Here is a 15,356-nt window from a genome sequence, read left to right as displayed (position 1 = left end):
GGTCTGTGCAGAGCACAAAACCCATCTGGACAAACACAATAAAGGCCCTGCCCTCAAGAACTGAAATAAGCTCCTGTCGACTCATAGGACCTGCATGCTCAAACTACCACCCAGCATGGGAAATGTGTGGCACTCAAGTATAGACAGTCTGTGCTCACAGGGCCGACCTGAAAGGTAGAGTGGTCAAGAAGGAGGTCTTGGAAGCCTAGGCCTCAGTTTCTAGAATTACAATAATTCAAGTAAAGAGCTCAGAAAACGTTGGCACGTAAGTGCCATCTGTGCAAGTGTGGTAGCAGCTGTCAACAGGAGGCAAGCCCTAACACCAGCCACCAAAGTTACCAGCTATGCTTAGCATGGCCAGATCTTCTGTTATTTCAAGATAGGCTTGAAATCTGAGTTTTTAGGTAACATGTAATGCTTTTTTAGTATCATCTGTTTAAAATAGATGTGGGCCCAATGTAACAGCAGCCATCAGCTACTGGTTTCTGACCTGGAAATTATGACAATCAAGACTAGAGAAACAACTTACTTCCGTGCTTGCTGTAGCAGGTCATCTTTACGTTGGACTAACATTCTCTGTCTCTCATCAGCAGACTTGGAGAAGCGGCTCCCTCGGGCCTCAAAGTCTTCCACCTCATTGGACTCCACTTCCATCTCACTGAAGTCCGAGGTCTCTTCCAGGCGAGGGCTGAGGTCCAGTGGCACAGGCTCAGTCTGGGTAGAGGAAGACAGCTTGTGAACACAGGCCTCCCTCCTACACAGATTCCTCCCCTAGCCAGAGCTCCCCTACACAGGCCCCTTCTGGACACACAATGAGACCTGCTGCCATACTAGGAAAACAGAGGTACAATGGAGACCTGGATTCCATGAGGGCAGGCCTGTTGCATGTGGCTTACATGGCTGCTAACTTGTCATGCTATTTATTACTGAAGTAAGTAAATGACTACCAGTACAAAAACTGTAAGCACTTCCAAACTGTACTCTTGGAATAAGCCAACCAAGGAACTGCTGGCTTGCATTCTGGGAATTTCCTCTTCAACTCTAATTGCTCACAAATTTAAACAAGTCTTATCACACCTATTGCACAAATTTTATACTCTTACTTTGGAAACAGAGTCAAATAAGTAACAAGGGTGCTAAGGATCTTTTTTAAAAAGATATAATAGAATAATGTGGTTCCTTGTGTAACAGGATGCTAAAATGGGATACTTTCTTGGTTTTGGCTGAAGCTCCAAAGACCTCAATAATGCCCAGGTACCCAAACATCCTTAAACAGGTGCCCAGCCACTTACGCTGCTTGTGCTTCTACAGACCCACAAGGGCCAGTACAAGCCCACTTCCAGGCTACAATGGAGCTGAGAGGCTGTTTTATTTAAGAGTTCCTGGTGTCGGTGATTTTCTGTCACCAGCCTCACCGTCTCTTCCTGCCTTTAGCCAAATCCAAGAAGGAACATTAAGAAAGCCATGTGGAGACCCTGATTCATACCTCTTGGAGCTTGGGGAACTTAATACTGGTGACTATACACACCTGCAATCTAGAAGAAACTGGACAGAGCAGACCAAAAGAACAGTAGGAGCTGTGATGGTAGCAGCTCTAAACCTGTAGGCAACATTTGTGTCCTGGGGTTTTGTGAGGATCCAGCAGGAGGGAACTACCCTAAGATGTTGAAAACACACTGCCCAAAGGACCACTTGGAGGGTGGTGTGACTCCCATGAAGGTAGGGCTGGTCATAAAGGGCCAACCCAAGTCTTGGTAGTTTTTACAGTTTCCTGTTTACAAGGAAAACCACAGAGATGCAAGCAGTCTCCCCACTACTTATCAGTAAAAGTTACTGCTTCCAGAAAATCCCAGCCTACCCCAGGAAGAAGACAACACTGCTCCCTTCTGCTGGAGTCCCACATGCAGGAAGCCCACATTCCACACACAGAAGCACAAGGGCAGAGCTGTGTGCCTTTTACATTTGGTATCCTAAGAAAGCATGGTAGGAGTCTGGTAATCAGCAAAGCAAATGGGCACTGCAGTGGAAGGCCAGGAGCTGGAGCCCAAGTGTGGGGATAGGAGCAGGGGAGGCTGCCACTGAACACAAGGCAGAACAGATGCTTTTCCAGAGCTCTGGCTCCCCCAAAGAGTCTCACTTCCTCACCCTACCTGGCTCAGAAGGGTAACTCAGTGACTTCAGATCCCTAGGGAACACCTAGTCTGCCCCCATGCAAGTTTGGAGGGTTTAGCTTCCTCAGTGCCCAGGGGAAGCTTCCTTCTGCCCTTACTTGTCCTTTCCTTCAAGTTCACATAGCAGGGCTACCCCAGGGAGTAGGCTTCAGGCACTGGGTGGAAGCACCAGTTACACCAAAGGCATAGCTTGATTTGGAACCTTTAATATCAAGGCAGATAGAGCACATGGCAGTCTTTCCTACTCTTGCCCCAACTCTAACGAACATCAGAACCAAAAATGACCCCTGCCAAGGACCTCACGACCCTTCCATAATCCATGTACCCATCTTACCTGAGGAGAGACTGCTCCCTCTTCCTGGTCAGCACTGGACCTTTCCAATGGGCTGTTCAGTGAAGGCCTAATGCTATCTGATCGCTGAAAGAGAAATAGCAAGGTCATTCAGAATGAAGTAACAGGCACAGGGAAAATTGGGGGTACAGAGGGGGCTATGGCCCCACCATAGTTTGCAACTTTAACAAAGACCAGCACCAAAGAAATTAAAATGCTGTAAAGATTAAAGGCAACAGACAAAGGAGCCTGAAGCCCAAGTTAGAGCTCCAAGTTTGAGGCTTGGCAATTGCCTTCACATTCAGTCTCCCTTTCAGTGATAGTAACTGCACAACAAAAACAATAATGGCAACAACAGGCAACATGAAGTAAACACTAACTTTGTCCCTGACAGACTGTCCCAGTAGCCCTTCCAACATGCTGTGAAGTAGGACCTGTTGTGTTCTCACTTCAGCCAGAGGAAGATCCTGTCCAGTGCCGCAGATGTTCTGGGGTTTTGTCCATATCCCCTTAGGTCTCAGCACTTCCACAGTTTCTGTGTTTCACTACATGAGGACTTTCTCTGGCTGTATGAGGTAACTGTCAACTCCAGAGGCGCCAACAGTCAGGTCAAAGAACTGAGACCTGGAGAACCACAGCTAATATCTCAGCCCACCTGACTCCAAAGGCCACACTCAGACTCTTCAAGGAGGTTCTTAGTAGATTTCGGAATATTTTTCCATACTAGAATTGAAAAGCTTTTGATATACTATTCCACAGTCATATATAAATACCTTGGTCTTACCAGAAAGCTTGTCTATGTTAAACACCTCTTGTACCCATTAAAGAAGTCATGTAATGAGTCAGAAGGTTTGATCTTTTTTAAAAAATTCAAAGTCCAGAGAGATATGGACTACACCTAATGGATACTATACAACATGCAAAAGACACTAGGAACAGATGGCATTATCTCCTAGTACAGGGGGTCTACAAACAATAGCCCTTGGCAACGTTCACTCCTCTACCTGCACCACAGTTTTCCTCATTCATCCCCAGATTGTCCATGGTTGCCTTGGTTGCCACAGACTGTATTTTAGGCCCTATGAAGTCTAAAATATTCATTATCTGCCCATTACAGAAAAAAGTTGTCAATCCTTGTCTGACAGGAGGCCATCAGCTCCCAGACTTGCAGGGGCAGGCTGGTTTGGGGTGTGTATCTGTATAAAAATTACCCAAATAAATCCGACCTTATCTTTGGTAGGTCTGGTGTCATTATTTGGGCAAAGTGAAGGAGTTTACTAAAACCCTTTATTATATCATAAATGATATTCAGTTAATAAATAACCAAAAAGTGACTCTACAGGATTCAATCTTTATGAAAACAGAATTAATCTGTCATGCTTAAAATCCCAGTTTTACCTGAGTGGGAAAAGGTACTTGAATCCGTCCTTCTAAGATGTTGTCTGTTGTTATTTCAACTGAGCGTGTCAGCTGGAGGTCCTGCAGCACGAGGTGGTATGGAACCTGGGGGAACATCTCCTGAATCTGATGAGCCTGCAGAGACACACACAGGTCCTCAGCAAGGGCCATTCCTGACAGTTACTCACAAGGTCAGAGCTTAGGGCAGGCTTAGGCACTGAATCTATTTGATGTCATGCCTTGGTACACAGGTAAGAGACCACCTCTATTCTACAACTCACTTTTATGCTGCAGTATCTTTAATATTTTTCCAGGGTACCTAATAGACAGCTGAGAACAACATCAATTTCAAAATAAAGAACAGATAGAAATTCAATAGGATCCCTAGCCAGCCTCAAATAGAATCTTCTGGTTTTAAAGTGTTCATGTTGAAGCTCAGTATTCTGACAGACACAATGTGAATGAAGCTGAAATGCCTTATATTAAGTGAAAGACACCTACCTCAAAGCCAAATTGTGTGATTTAATTTCTATGACATCTGGGAATAGGCAAACTCATAGGGCAAGAATGCTAAGTATATGAGGCTGGGAGAACACTTGCCTCGTAAGCAAGCAAAAGGCCCTGGGTTCCATCCCCAGCTCCAAAAAGCAGTAACAAATCAAAATCTTAGTGTAAGTACCAAAGGCTGGGGATGGTGACGAAGTGACTGCAATGGGGCACAATGGAATCTGGAGGGAGGAGGAATGGGATCTATTCTGGTTTTTTATATTTTTGGTGCTTTGGCAGTACTGAGGACTGCCTAAGTCAGGGTTTGGTCCCCAGTACTTAAACCACACCTCTACATCTCCAGTCCGTTTTTTTTGGGTGGGACTGGGGTTTGAACTCAAGGCTTCACACACATGCCAAGCAGACACTCTACCTCTTGAGCCACACTTCTTTTTTTTTGTTGTTGTTTTTTTTTTATTATTCATATGTGCATACAAGGCTTGGTTTATTTCTCCCCCCTGCCCCCACCCCCTCCCTTACCACCCACTCCACCCCCTCCCGCTCCCTCCCTCAATACCCAGCAGAAACTATTTTGCCCTTATCTCTAATTTTGTTGTAGAGAGAGTATAAGCAATAATAGGAAGGAACAAGGGGTTTTGCTGGTTGAGATAAGGATAGCTATACAGGGCATTGACTCACATTGATTTCCTGTGCGTGGGTGTTACCTTCTAGGTTAATTCTTTTTGATCTAACCTTTTCTCTAGTTCCTGGTCCCCTTTTCCTATTGGCCTCAGTTGCTTTTAAGGTATCTGCTTTAGTTTCTCTGCATTGAGGGCAACAAATGCTAGCTAGTTTTTTAGGTGTCTTACCTATCCTCACCCCTCCCTTGTGTGCTCTCACTTTTATCATGTGCTCATAGTCCAATCCCCTTGTTGTGTTTGCCCTTGATCTAATGTCCACATATGAGGGAGAACATACGATTTTTGGTCTGTTGAGCCAGGCTAACCTCACTCAGAATGATGTTCTCCAATTCCATCCATTTACCAGCGAATCATAACATTTCGTTCTTCTTCATGGCTGCATAAAATTCCATTGTGTATAGATACCACATTTTCTTAATCCATTCGTCAGTGCTGGGGCATCTTGGCTGTTTCCATAACTTGGCTATTGTGAATAGTGCCGCAATAAACATGGATGTGCAGGTGCCTCTGGAGTAACAGTCTTTTGGGTATATCCCCAAGAGTGGTATTGCTGGATCAAATGGTAGATCGATGTCCAGCTTTTTAAGTATCCTCCAAATTGAGCCACACTTCTAATCCATTTTGCTGTGATTATTTTGGAGATGGAGTTTCAAGAACTATTTTCCCAATCTGGCCTGACCCTCCCAATCTCAGACTCCCAAATAGCTAGGATTATAGGCATGAATCACCAGCACCCAGCCCTCTTCTGTACTTTGATTTTGGTGACCATTGCACAACTATATGAGTTGGACTAGATACTAAACAAATTTTTACTTTACATGAATTGTGTCACAATTTAGAAAAATACACTTACAAAAAAATACAAGTTTAATATGTCTCTAAAGCCATACTTCTCAAACTGTTCCCTAGGACTATCTCAGAGTCTACTTCAGAGTCTAGAATAGGAATGTATGTATAGGGAGGCAGACAAAATTTAGGCACACCAATGCCCATATTCCAGCCAAGCAGCCCCAGAATTTATTTACTTATTTTTATTATTGTTGAATTGAGGGTACATTGTGACATTTATAAAAGTTCTTACAATATATCATAGCTGAATTCACCCCCTCCCATCATTTTCCTTTATCCCCACCTCCACAGAATTTTTTTTGTTCTTTGTTTTTCACATGCATTCAAATATTTTACTAAAGGTTTTATTTGTGGAAAAGTCTCCATGATTAAAAAAGAAAAATAAGGGAAATGATCATTGATTTGGGGAGTATAATAAAGCCTATATCAAGATATGACCTCCAAAGGAACATACTGTCATAAACTGCAGAAAGAGGGGGCTATGTCAACACCAGGGCAATGTAAGAAACACCCAAACATCTTTCCTTAATGTTATCTGGGGGCACTGGCAGCACAAACGAGTACCCAGATGGCCCCAGGGTCTCCCTGCCTCTATGGTCTTCCTATCATTTTTTATGATACAAATGGATCATTTTTTCAAATCAAAGCTAACTGGGGAAGAGTTCATAAGAATCTTACAATCAGATGAAACTTCTATTCTCAAATAGCTTCTCCCTCATTTACCAAATTAAAAAAAATACCTAGGACTCATTGTGCTAGACAAAGCTTTCCCACAAAAATCCAGTAAGTTAAATGCTGTATCTTAATTTTTTTTAATGCATGGTTCCAGTCAAATAGTTGTGTTAAAAATAGTCTATTCCAGACCATTAAAGAACTGGAGGAAGAACAGCTAGGACCTGCCTAAGAATTCTAATCACAGCAACTCTGAGAAGGCAATTCACATTCCAGGTTTCTGTGGAACCTGACTGTTGTAAGGAAGCAGGTAAGGAGCTGCTGGAGTGGCTCAAGTGATAGCACGCCTACCTAGCAAGTGTGAGGCCCTGAGTCCAAATCCCAGTACTGCCACAAAAGAAAAAGAAGGCAGGTGAGGTGAGCCCCCATAGAGTTCCACCCGTCTGCCAGCCACCAGAGTCTGCCTTAAGCCCCGCAGTGGCCACAATGGGCTGTGCAGAGCCACTGAACTCCACAGTACCTCTGCTCACCATGGTGCCTCTCTCACTTTAGGGGAAGATCAGCTGGCTGAGGATTACACACACCAGCAGGAGCCACACCTCCTTCTTTTTGTTTATTGTGGTCAAAAACCATTCACCACCTTAAGTGTAAATATAGGCATGTAAATTGTGAACTGTTGTGCAAGGGATCTAGAGAGCTTTATCATCTCGCAATCTAGGCATGTAAATTGTGAACTGTTGTGCAAGGGATCTAGAGAGCTTTATCATCTCGCAAAAGTAAAACTTGGTACCCACTTCCCCCTCACCCTAGCTTGGCAACCCCATTCCACTGATGACCCTAGATATCTCCAATAAGTACAATCACATAGTATTTGTGTTTTTGTACCTGGCTTATTTCACTTAGCATAATATCCTCAAGGTTCCTCTATGTTGTAGCATGTGCCAGAATTTCCTTCTTTTTTAGGGCTGAGCAATATTCCATTGTGTATGTGTGCCACATTTTCTTTATCTGTTCTCTTTGGTAGACATTTAAGTTGTTTCCACCTCTTGCCTACTGTGCATCACTCAATTTTTTAAAAACTAAATCTCAAATGACCTGCCTAAGGCTACATCCATCCTTCTTCCTATCATTAAATCCCTCTCCCCTGCTCTGCTCTCATCCTACCATCCATCCCACAAACTTTTTTTTTTTTTTTGGTGGTAATGGGTTTTGAACTCAGGGCCTCACTCTTGCTAGGCATGAGGCGTTGTATTGCTTGAGCCACTTCACCAGCTCTCATGAACTTTTCTCTTTTTGTTAGCTGTTCTGTAGGTTCTGCCCAATCACCTCTGCCCTTCTAGAGTTTATTCCTATTCACATACCAAAAAAAAAAAAAAAAAAAAAAAAAAAGCCACCCATCAATAGGCCTGGTGGAACTTGCCTGCAACCCCTGCACTTGGGAGGCTGAGGCAGGAGGGTCACAAGTTTGCAGCCAGCCTGGGCTACATCACAATACCCCGTCTCAAAAAACTAAGATCTGGTTATATAGCTCGGTGGTAGAACACCTGCCTAGCACGGGCAAGGCCCTGAGTTTAGTCCCCAGAACTGCAAAAGAAAGAAAAGAAAAGAAGACCAGTAGAGGAAAATCAGAACTCTAACTGACAAAGTGCTATAGGCTCATCATGACAAACCCGAAAGTTAGAAACTTCTGCCCCCATACAATACCTGAGATTGACCTCAAAGAGCTCTACCAGGGCCCTGAAGGAAACAGCTGTTTCCAACATGGGGGGCAGGAGTGAAGAACCACTGTGAAACTCACTAGAGCATTCTCTTCCCACAAGATACACTCTCAGGAAAAACTAGTTAACCACAGCCCAACCCTCTGGCATTTAGCAGAGCACAGCTGACCTGGGAGAAGAAAAACATCCAACTCTAGCTTCCTCTTGCCTTCCCTGAGGGAGAGGGAAAACACCTACTTCCAGCCCTCTCTAGCCACTGTCCCTCCTAAGGAAGGAGGAGGCTGAGAAGCACTTGAGATATCCATAGTCCAGGAGTACAGGCTTACCAAGACTAGAACCTGACCACAGGCCTACAGAACACGTCCTACCTTACTAAAGGCCTATTTACTATGGTCCCTTTTACATAGTACATCATGTCTAACTATTCAGAAAAAATATTAGACATACTACCCTTTTTTTTTTTTTTTTTTAGTGCTAGGGATTGACCCCAAGGCCTTATGCATGCTAGGCAAATGCTTTTACCACTGAGATACACCCCAACCCCAATATCAGGCATACTAAAAGACAAAAAAATACAATATAAAGAGACAGAACAAGACACAGCAGGGATGCTAAAATTACCAAACTGGGAATTTAACTGGTTAATTAAATTCCATGCTACTTTATCCATTAGAGCCTTTAGTATATATGCTAAGTAGACAACATGAAAGAACAGATGGGCAATATAAACAAAAAGATGGAAATCCTGAGAGAGAGCCAAAAAGAAAAGCTGAAGATTGAATCCACGGTAAGAGAAATGAAGAATCCCTGTGTAGGCTGGACACAGCTGAAGGAAGAATCTCTAGGTTGAGGATATATTGACAGAAACTGAAAACCAAAAACCAGATAATGGAGACTGAGCATAATAGAGGACTGAGGGGCAACTACAAGGGTTTATAAACATGCAGAATGGCAACATCAGAAGATAAAGGGAAAAGGAGAAGGAAAAGTATTTGAAAGAGTAATGACTGAGAACTTCCTCCAAATTAATGTCAGACAAAAAAACCCACAGATCCAGAAAGCTCAGAGAACACCAAGCAGGAAAAAATACTCTAAATCCAATACTTAGGCATGGCATTTGCATACCACAGAAAATAGAAGATAAAGAAAACTTTAAAAAATATATATATAGCTTACTTAGAGAAGAAGAAAGGTAAGAACTGCAATCCAACTTCTTCTCAGAAACCACACAAGAAAAAGAATGAAGTGAAATAGTTAAGGTTTCACTGAAAGAAATAACAAAGAAAAAACCCCCACAACAACCTATAATTCTGTACCTTTCGAAATTATTATTTAAAAGTGAAGGAGAAACAGAACTTTCTCACACAAAATTTAGAGACGTATTGCTAGTAGATTTACCTTGCAAGGAATGTTAAAAGTTCTTAACTCATATGGGTCAGAAACTCAGCCTACATTAAGAAAGTAAAGGCATCCCTTAACGCAGAGAAACTAAAGCAGATACCTTAAAGCAACTGAGGCCAATAGGAAAAGGGGAACAGGTACTAGAGAAAAGGTTAGATCAAAAGAATTAACCTAGAAGGTAACACCCACGCACAGGAAATCAATGTGAGTCAATGCCCTGTATAGCTATCCTTATCTCAACCAGCAGAAACCCTTGTTCCTTCCTATTATTGCTTATACTCTCTCTACAACAAAATTAGAAATAAGGGGAAAATAGTTTCTGCTGCGTATTGGGGGGGGGAGAGGGAGGGGGCGGAGTGGGTGGTAAGGGAGGGGGTGGGGGCAGGGGGGGAGAAATGAACCAAGCCTTGTATGCACATATGAATAATAAAAGAAAAATGAAAAAAAAAGAAAGTAAAGGCATCAAAGAAGAAATAGTAGGGTTTAGAGTGTGGCTCAAGTGGTAAAGCACCTGCTTAGCCAGTGTGAGCCCTGAGTTCAAACCTCTGTACTGACAAAAAAAAAAAAGAAGAAATAATTAAAGGTAAAATAAAAACTTTAATTTTTCTTATTCTTAGTTGATCTGATAACAATTTGTTCAAAATAATAGCAAAAAAGAAAAACATAAAAAAGAAGAAAAAAGCACAAATTAAAAAAAGATAACAGCTACAATGTATTCAGCTATATATGCTTACGCATCAATACATATGCTCATATACAGGTTAAAATTAATAATAGTAGTGGTGAGAAGGAAGGGAGGAATTAGGATTGCTCATTATCATAACTACTCACACTACCTGTGAAGTGTACAATATTATTTGAAAATGGACTTGGATTATCTTTAAATGTGCACTATAAACTCTATGGCAATCACTAAAAAAAAGAATAACTGATAAGAGAAAGGATATTTTCTCTCCAAGAAAGAAGAGAAAACGAAATCATGTTCACTAGTCAGGCACAGTGGCTCATGCCTGTAATCCCAATCCCTTAGGAGGACGAGATCAGGAGTTCAAGGCCAACCCAGGCAAAAAGTTAGCAAGACCCCCCCATCTCAATCAATAAACTGAGGATGTGCAGGTATGTATGGAAGTCTTGGTGGTCTGAGGCCAGCTCCCAGCAAAAAGCAAGACTCTACCTGAAAAATAACTAAGCAAAACAGGGCTGCAGCCACTGGTAGAGAGCCTGCCTTGCAAGCACAGGGTCCTGAGTTCAATCCTGGTAATGGCAAAAAAAAAAAAAAAAATCACAACTGATTAATGAACAAATGAACTGATGACCTTCTGAAGTATTGGCGGGGATTATCCAAGTCAATTGGAAGCCTTAATCCAAGCAGGACTAAGGTGGTTTGCATTTTAATAATCCCACATGTGTTATAACAAAGAAAACTAGATTTCTCCATCATTGCAAAATAAAAATACATGACTTTGGAAAAACACAAAGAAATATGAAGCAGTTGAATAATCTCCTTGAGCCAACATCATGTCTCAATATCTCAAGGCATGTGCGCACAAATTTATTTTAGGGTACAGGGACAAAAAACACGTATGGTACACCTTATACAACTGTTAATAAAATGCATATTGTTCACTCTTGTTAATAAGTCCCCCAAAATATCTTGGCTAAAGTCAAGTAGTGTCTTAATGTAGGCATAGATCACAATCAAGTGAACCTAGTAGTGTTCATTAAAGATTAGATTATCTGCCACAGAAATAAAATGAAAGCCAAGTTCCAAACTAGTTTCAAATTTTGAAACATAAGGGTTTGTGGGTGTAGTCAGTGATAGACACATGCTTTGCATGCATAAGGCCTGGATTCAATCCTCTACACCATATAGACACACAAAAAAATTAAATATGAATAAATATAAACTTAAGGCATCCTAAAGAATAACGGTAAATAAAGTCCCTGAGAATCTTGCTATCCCACCAGAGCAGAGTAAGACCAACAAGGTCATATATAGTGCATGCATGTTTCAGAACTTTTCTTCTTTTTTTTTTTTTTAATATTCTCTTCTTAAAGAAGTTAACAGTCCTTACCATTGCATTAAGCTGGGAGTTGCTTGCCTGTGTAATGCCAAGAATGTTGGTAGTGTGCATCACTTCAACTGAAAAACTTGGCAGCCAGCTCGCAATCCGGGACCCTGAAACAAACCACAGTTCAGCCCAAGTGTTAGAGCCCTGGATCCCTGCCCCCTCTTGTCAACTACTCTAGTAGGCCATACAGCAACAGCTGATATTCAATAAAAGGCTTACTTTATGTCAGGCCTTTTGTGCTAAGTGTTTCACACAGAATAGTTCATTTAGTTCTCACTAAAATCCACATGGACCTCTCATTCTTCTCATTTTATCCTTCCCAAAGATCTGAACCTAGTCCCAGTCTCAGTCCTTGGTCCCCAAAGCACTTAGAAGTTAGGCAATGCATGCAAGATCACACAGTTTAATAATGATGGCTCGGATGTGAAGCCAGGCAGACACCACTAGCCTTTCCTGCTTTCCTGCATCATTTTCACAATTACTTTCATGAAGTATTTCTTCCTTAATAATCTGATTTAAAAATGTGACATTGGTTTTCTGATTCAAAATTCTTCTCAAAGAGTTCTACAACACAGGCTCATGTACTGATGGCACCTTGAAGGCTGCTGTTTCTGTTATTCCCTAAGGAAAGGAATCCGAGATTTTGAGCCATCATATATTGTCTATAAAACAATTTAATATCAAGCCATATACTCAAGGGTGCTGTTTCATTCCTTTACAAAGAAGCACTGAGGCTGGAATATAAAAGGTCTTGTTAAATAAAATGTATTTTAGGGACAAATAAAGGTGACTTTATATGACTAAAATTTTTTTTTTTTTAACGGTACTAGGGTTTGAACTCAGGGCCTTCACCTTGAGCCACTCCACGAGCCCTTTCTTTTGTGAAGGGTTTTTCAAGATAGGGTCTCATGAACTATTTCCCTGGGCTGGCTCTGAACCATGATCCTCCTGATTTTGCCTCCTGAGTAGCGAGGATTGTAAGCATTAGCCACCGGTGCCTGGCTTATATGACTAAATTTTTAATAATAAAAATTCATAGAATAATGGCTTACATAGCCAAAATCCATCCCCAAGATCTAATTCAAGTCTATTTCAGAAGTTTCACATAGTAAAGACCCTGCTAACAGCCACCAAACCAGTCCCTCCAGCACCCAGCTCTGCTGGCCAAACAGCCCTGTCTAATCTACTCCTCTCAGTCTCCTCTCTGCTCCCCTTGGGCCTCTCAGGATTCACCAACATGCTACCGCTCCCACATACTCCAATTCGTATCAGAGATCTGAACAGCACCCCTTCTAACAAAATTCCAGGCACACCTGTTTGACAGTCAATTAGAAATAGGAATTCACAGGATACAGTGGTACTGGGACTGATGGAACTCAACAACAGCTTGATGTATGTTGAGTCAAGGAAAGATGATAAATCAGCCTGAAACAGTTCCCAGTCTTTAGCAGTTTAAGTATGGTTTGTTTACAAGTCTTCAAAACTGCTGGTGCTCAACTAAAGCAGATACCTTAAAAGCAACTAAGGCCAATAGGAGAAGGGGACCAGGAACTAGAGAAAAGGTTAGATCAAAAAGAATTAACCTAGAAGGTAACACCCATGCACAGGAAATCAATGTGAGTCAATGCCCTATATAGCTATCCTTATCTCAACCAGCAAAAACCCTTGTTCCTTCCTATTATTGCTTATACTCTCTCTACAACAAAATTAGAAATAAGGGCAAAATAGTTTCTGCTGGGTATTGAGGGGGGGGAGAGGGAGGGGGCAGAGTGGGTGGTAAGGGAGGGGGTGGGGGCAGGGGGGAGAAATGACCCAAGCATTGTATGCACATATGAATAATAAAACAATAAAAATTAAAAACAAAACAAAACAAAAAACTGCTGGTGCTCTAGACTGGTGCAGTCTCTGATCAGATTTCCAAATTCTCTGCATCCCCCTTGGACGCATCCAGGAAGGCCATGTGGCTGTAGTAAGGGAGGTAATGGTGTTTATTAAAGATTAAGCAGGGGAGTTACAAAAGACCACGGTGGGCCAGGTGGGAGCCGGAAGCAAAGAAAGAGGCTTTCTCTTTCCAGGGGCTTTTAAAACCTAAGCTAACCTATGGGAAGGTGATTCCCAATCACCAATAATCACTGAGTAGGTAGGGACATGGGTGGTTCCTGGGCTGAGGTGGGGTTGGTTTGAGCGGTCCCCTTGTCAGGGTGTGAATAACCTATACACACTTGCAATTGAAAAGAAGGCCTACAAAAAGAAGAATGTTTAACCTGAAATAAATATTAAATCATATGTTGTTGTAAGAGTCCCGAACTTTCCCTAGGTCTAGTCTGCCTCACTGGGAGACAGAATATTCACATTTTATGGACAAAGCATCAGGGTTCCAGCTCCAGTTCTGCCTCTGATATTCCTTTGAAAGGCTACCCAGTGACTTTTCACAACAGGCTTAAATTCTCCACTGTGTAATCAGTTCTTAACCTTAGCAAAGGTTAACTAGCAAGCTAAGTGTGCTTCTCAAGACATGGTTGATTCAGTTTCCCTACCTCTACCTCCCCACCCAACACCCAACTCCTATTGGCACAGAATCTAGCAAAATGCCTAGTGCGAAATAACCTCTCAGCTTTACCTATCCATCCATCCATCCTGAACACTTTCAATTAAAACTGAAATGTAAGTCAGGAGTGGTGGTGCAAATCAGTAATCCTAGCACTCAGGAGAATGAGGCAGGAGCTGTAAGTTCAAGACCAGCCTGGATTACATATGGTGAGACCCTGTCTCAAAAACTATAAATTAATTAATTAAATTGAAATATATTAAACTTGTCTGTATAGGACAATGTATAATCCAAACAGCCTCACCTGAGGGGAGAAAACTGTGGAAAAGTGTAATTTTGTAGGTTGAAAACAACTCACCATCAAAGTGGAAGAAGTGATTATGCTGGTTTAAGCGAGGTCTGCCTTCAGCAGCTGCTACAGGAACTAAATTCTCATCCAAATTCTCTCCTTGATGGTCTTCCCTGGCACGATTATTATCGGCAATATTAAGAGACATTCTGCATGTTGGACAGGAGGTATCTTGTTCTAGCCAGGAACGAAGGCAGGAGCTACCAAAAGGTCCAAAGAAAGATATGCAAATATGCTTACTTGTTTCTTAGCTTAGTTTGGGAGAATTCACCAGAAGTACTCTGAGTGTATCACAGGTGTTCCAATTGTATTTCTATTTACCACTAGGGAGATTTAAACGTTGAGAAACATTTGGAGACATGACCTCTCTGCCCTACTTTACTCTAGCATGCTTCTAGCACATCCTGCCATGAACATTGACTCTTTACCATACACAGTCATCTAACAAGCTCCTGGTCATGACCCCACCTCACTAAGACTTCATCACATTGCTAGTCACCTTCCTTTCCAACACTATTTGGTTATTTCATAATCCATATCATCCATCATCCTGGTCTCTTCCATCCTTGAGTCCTTTACTCCAGTGATCTTTGCTTTGGCTACTCATCAATGTGGTCATAACCTTGGCTTTGTCTTCAAAATCATGACTTCAGAGATCTT

General features: G+C 42.0%; 1 protein-coding gene across 1 annotated transcript in view; it reads right to left on the bottom strand.

Annotated features, from left to right (window-relative positions):
- The window catches only part of Amfr (autocrine motility factor receptor), a 43,993-nt gene that overhangs the window by 1,932 nt on the left and 26,705 nt on the right, over window positions 1-15,356 (bottom strand). The window contains exons 9-13 of the mRNA XM_020185588.2: window positions 14,706-14,896; window positions 11,803-11,906; window positions 3,901-4,035; window positions 2,506-2,589; window positions 530-714 (exon numbers count right to left, since the gene is read on the bottom strand). Of these exons, the coding sequence (XP_020041177.1) occupies window positions 530-714; window positions 2,506-2,589; window positions 3,901-4,035; window positions 11,803-11,906; window positions 14,706-14,896 (699 nt within the window). The remainder of the gene's footprint in view (window positions 1-529; window positions 715-2,505; window positions 2,590-3,900; window positions 4,036-11,802; window positions 11,907-14,705; window positions 14,897-15,356) is intronic.

The sequence above is a fragment of the Castor canadensis genome, chromosome 15 (genome assembly GCF_047511655.1).
Source record: "Castor canadensis chromosome 15, mCasCan1.hap1v2, whole genome shotgun sequence".
Lineage (NCBI taxonomy): Eukaryota > Metazoa > Chordata > Mammalia > Rodentia > Castoridae > Castor > Castor canadensis.
Note: the sequence above shows the minus strand (reverse complement) of the source record. Positions and strands in the feature narration are given on the sequence as shown.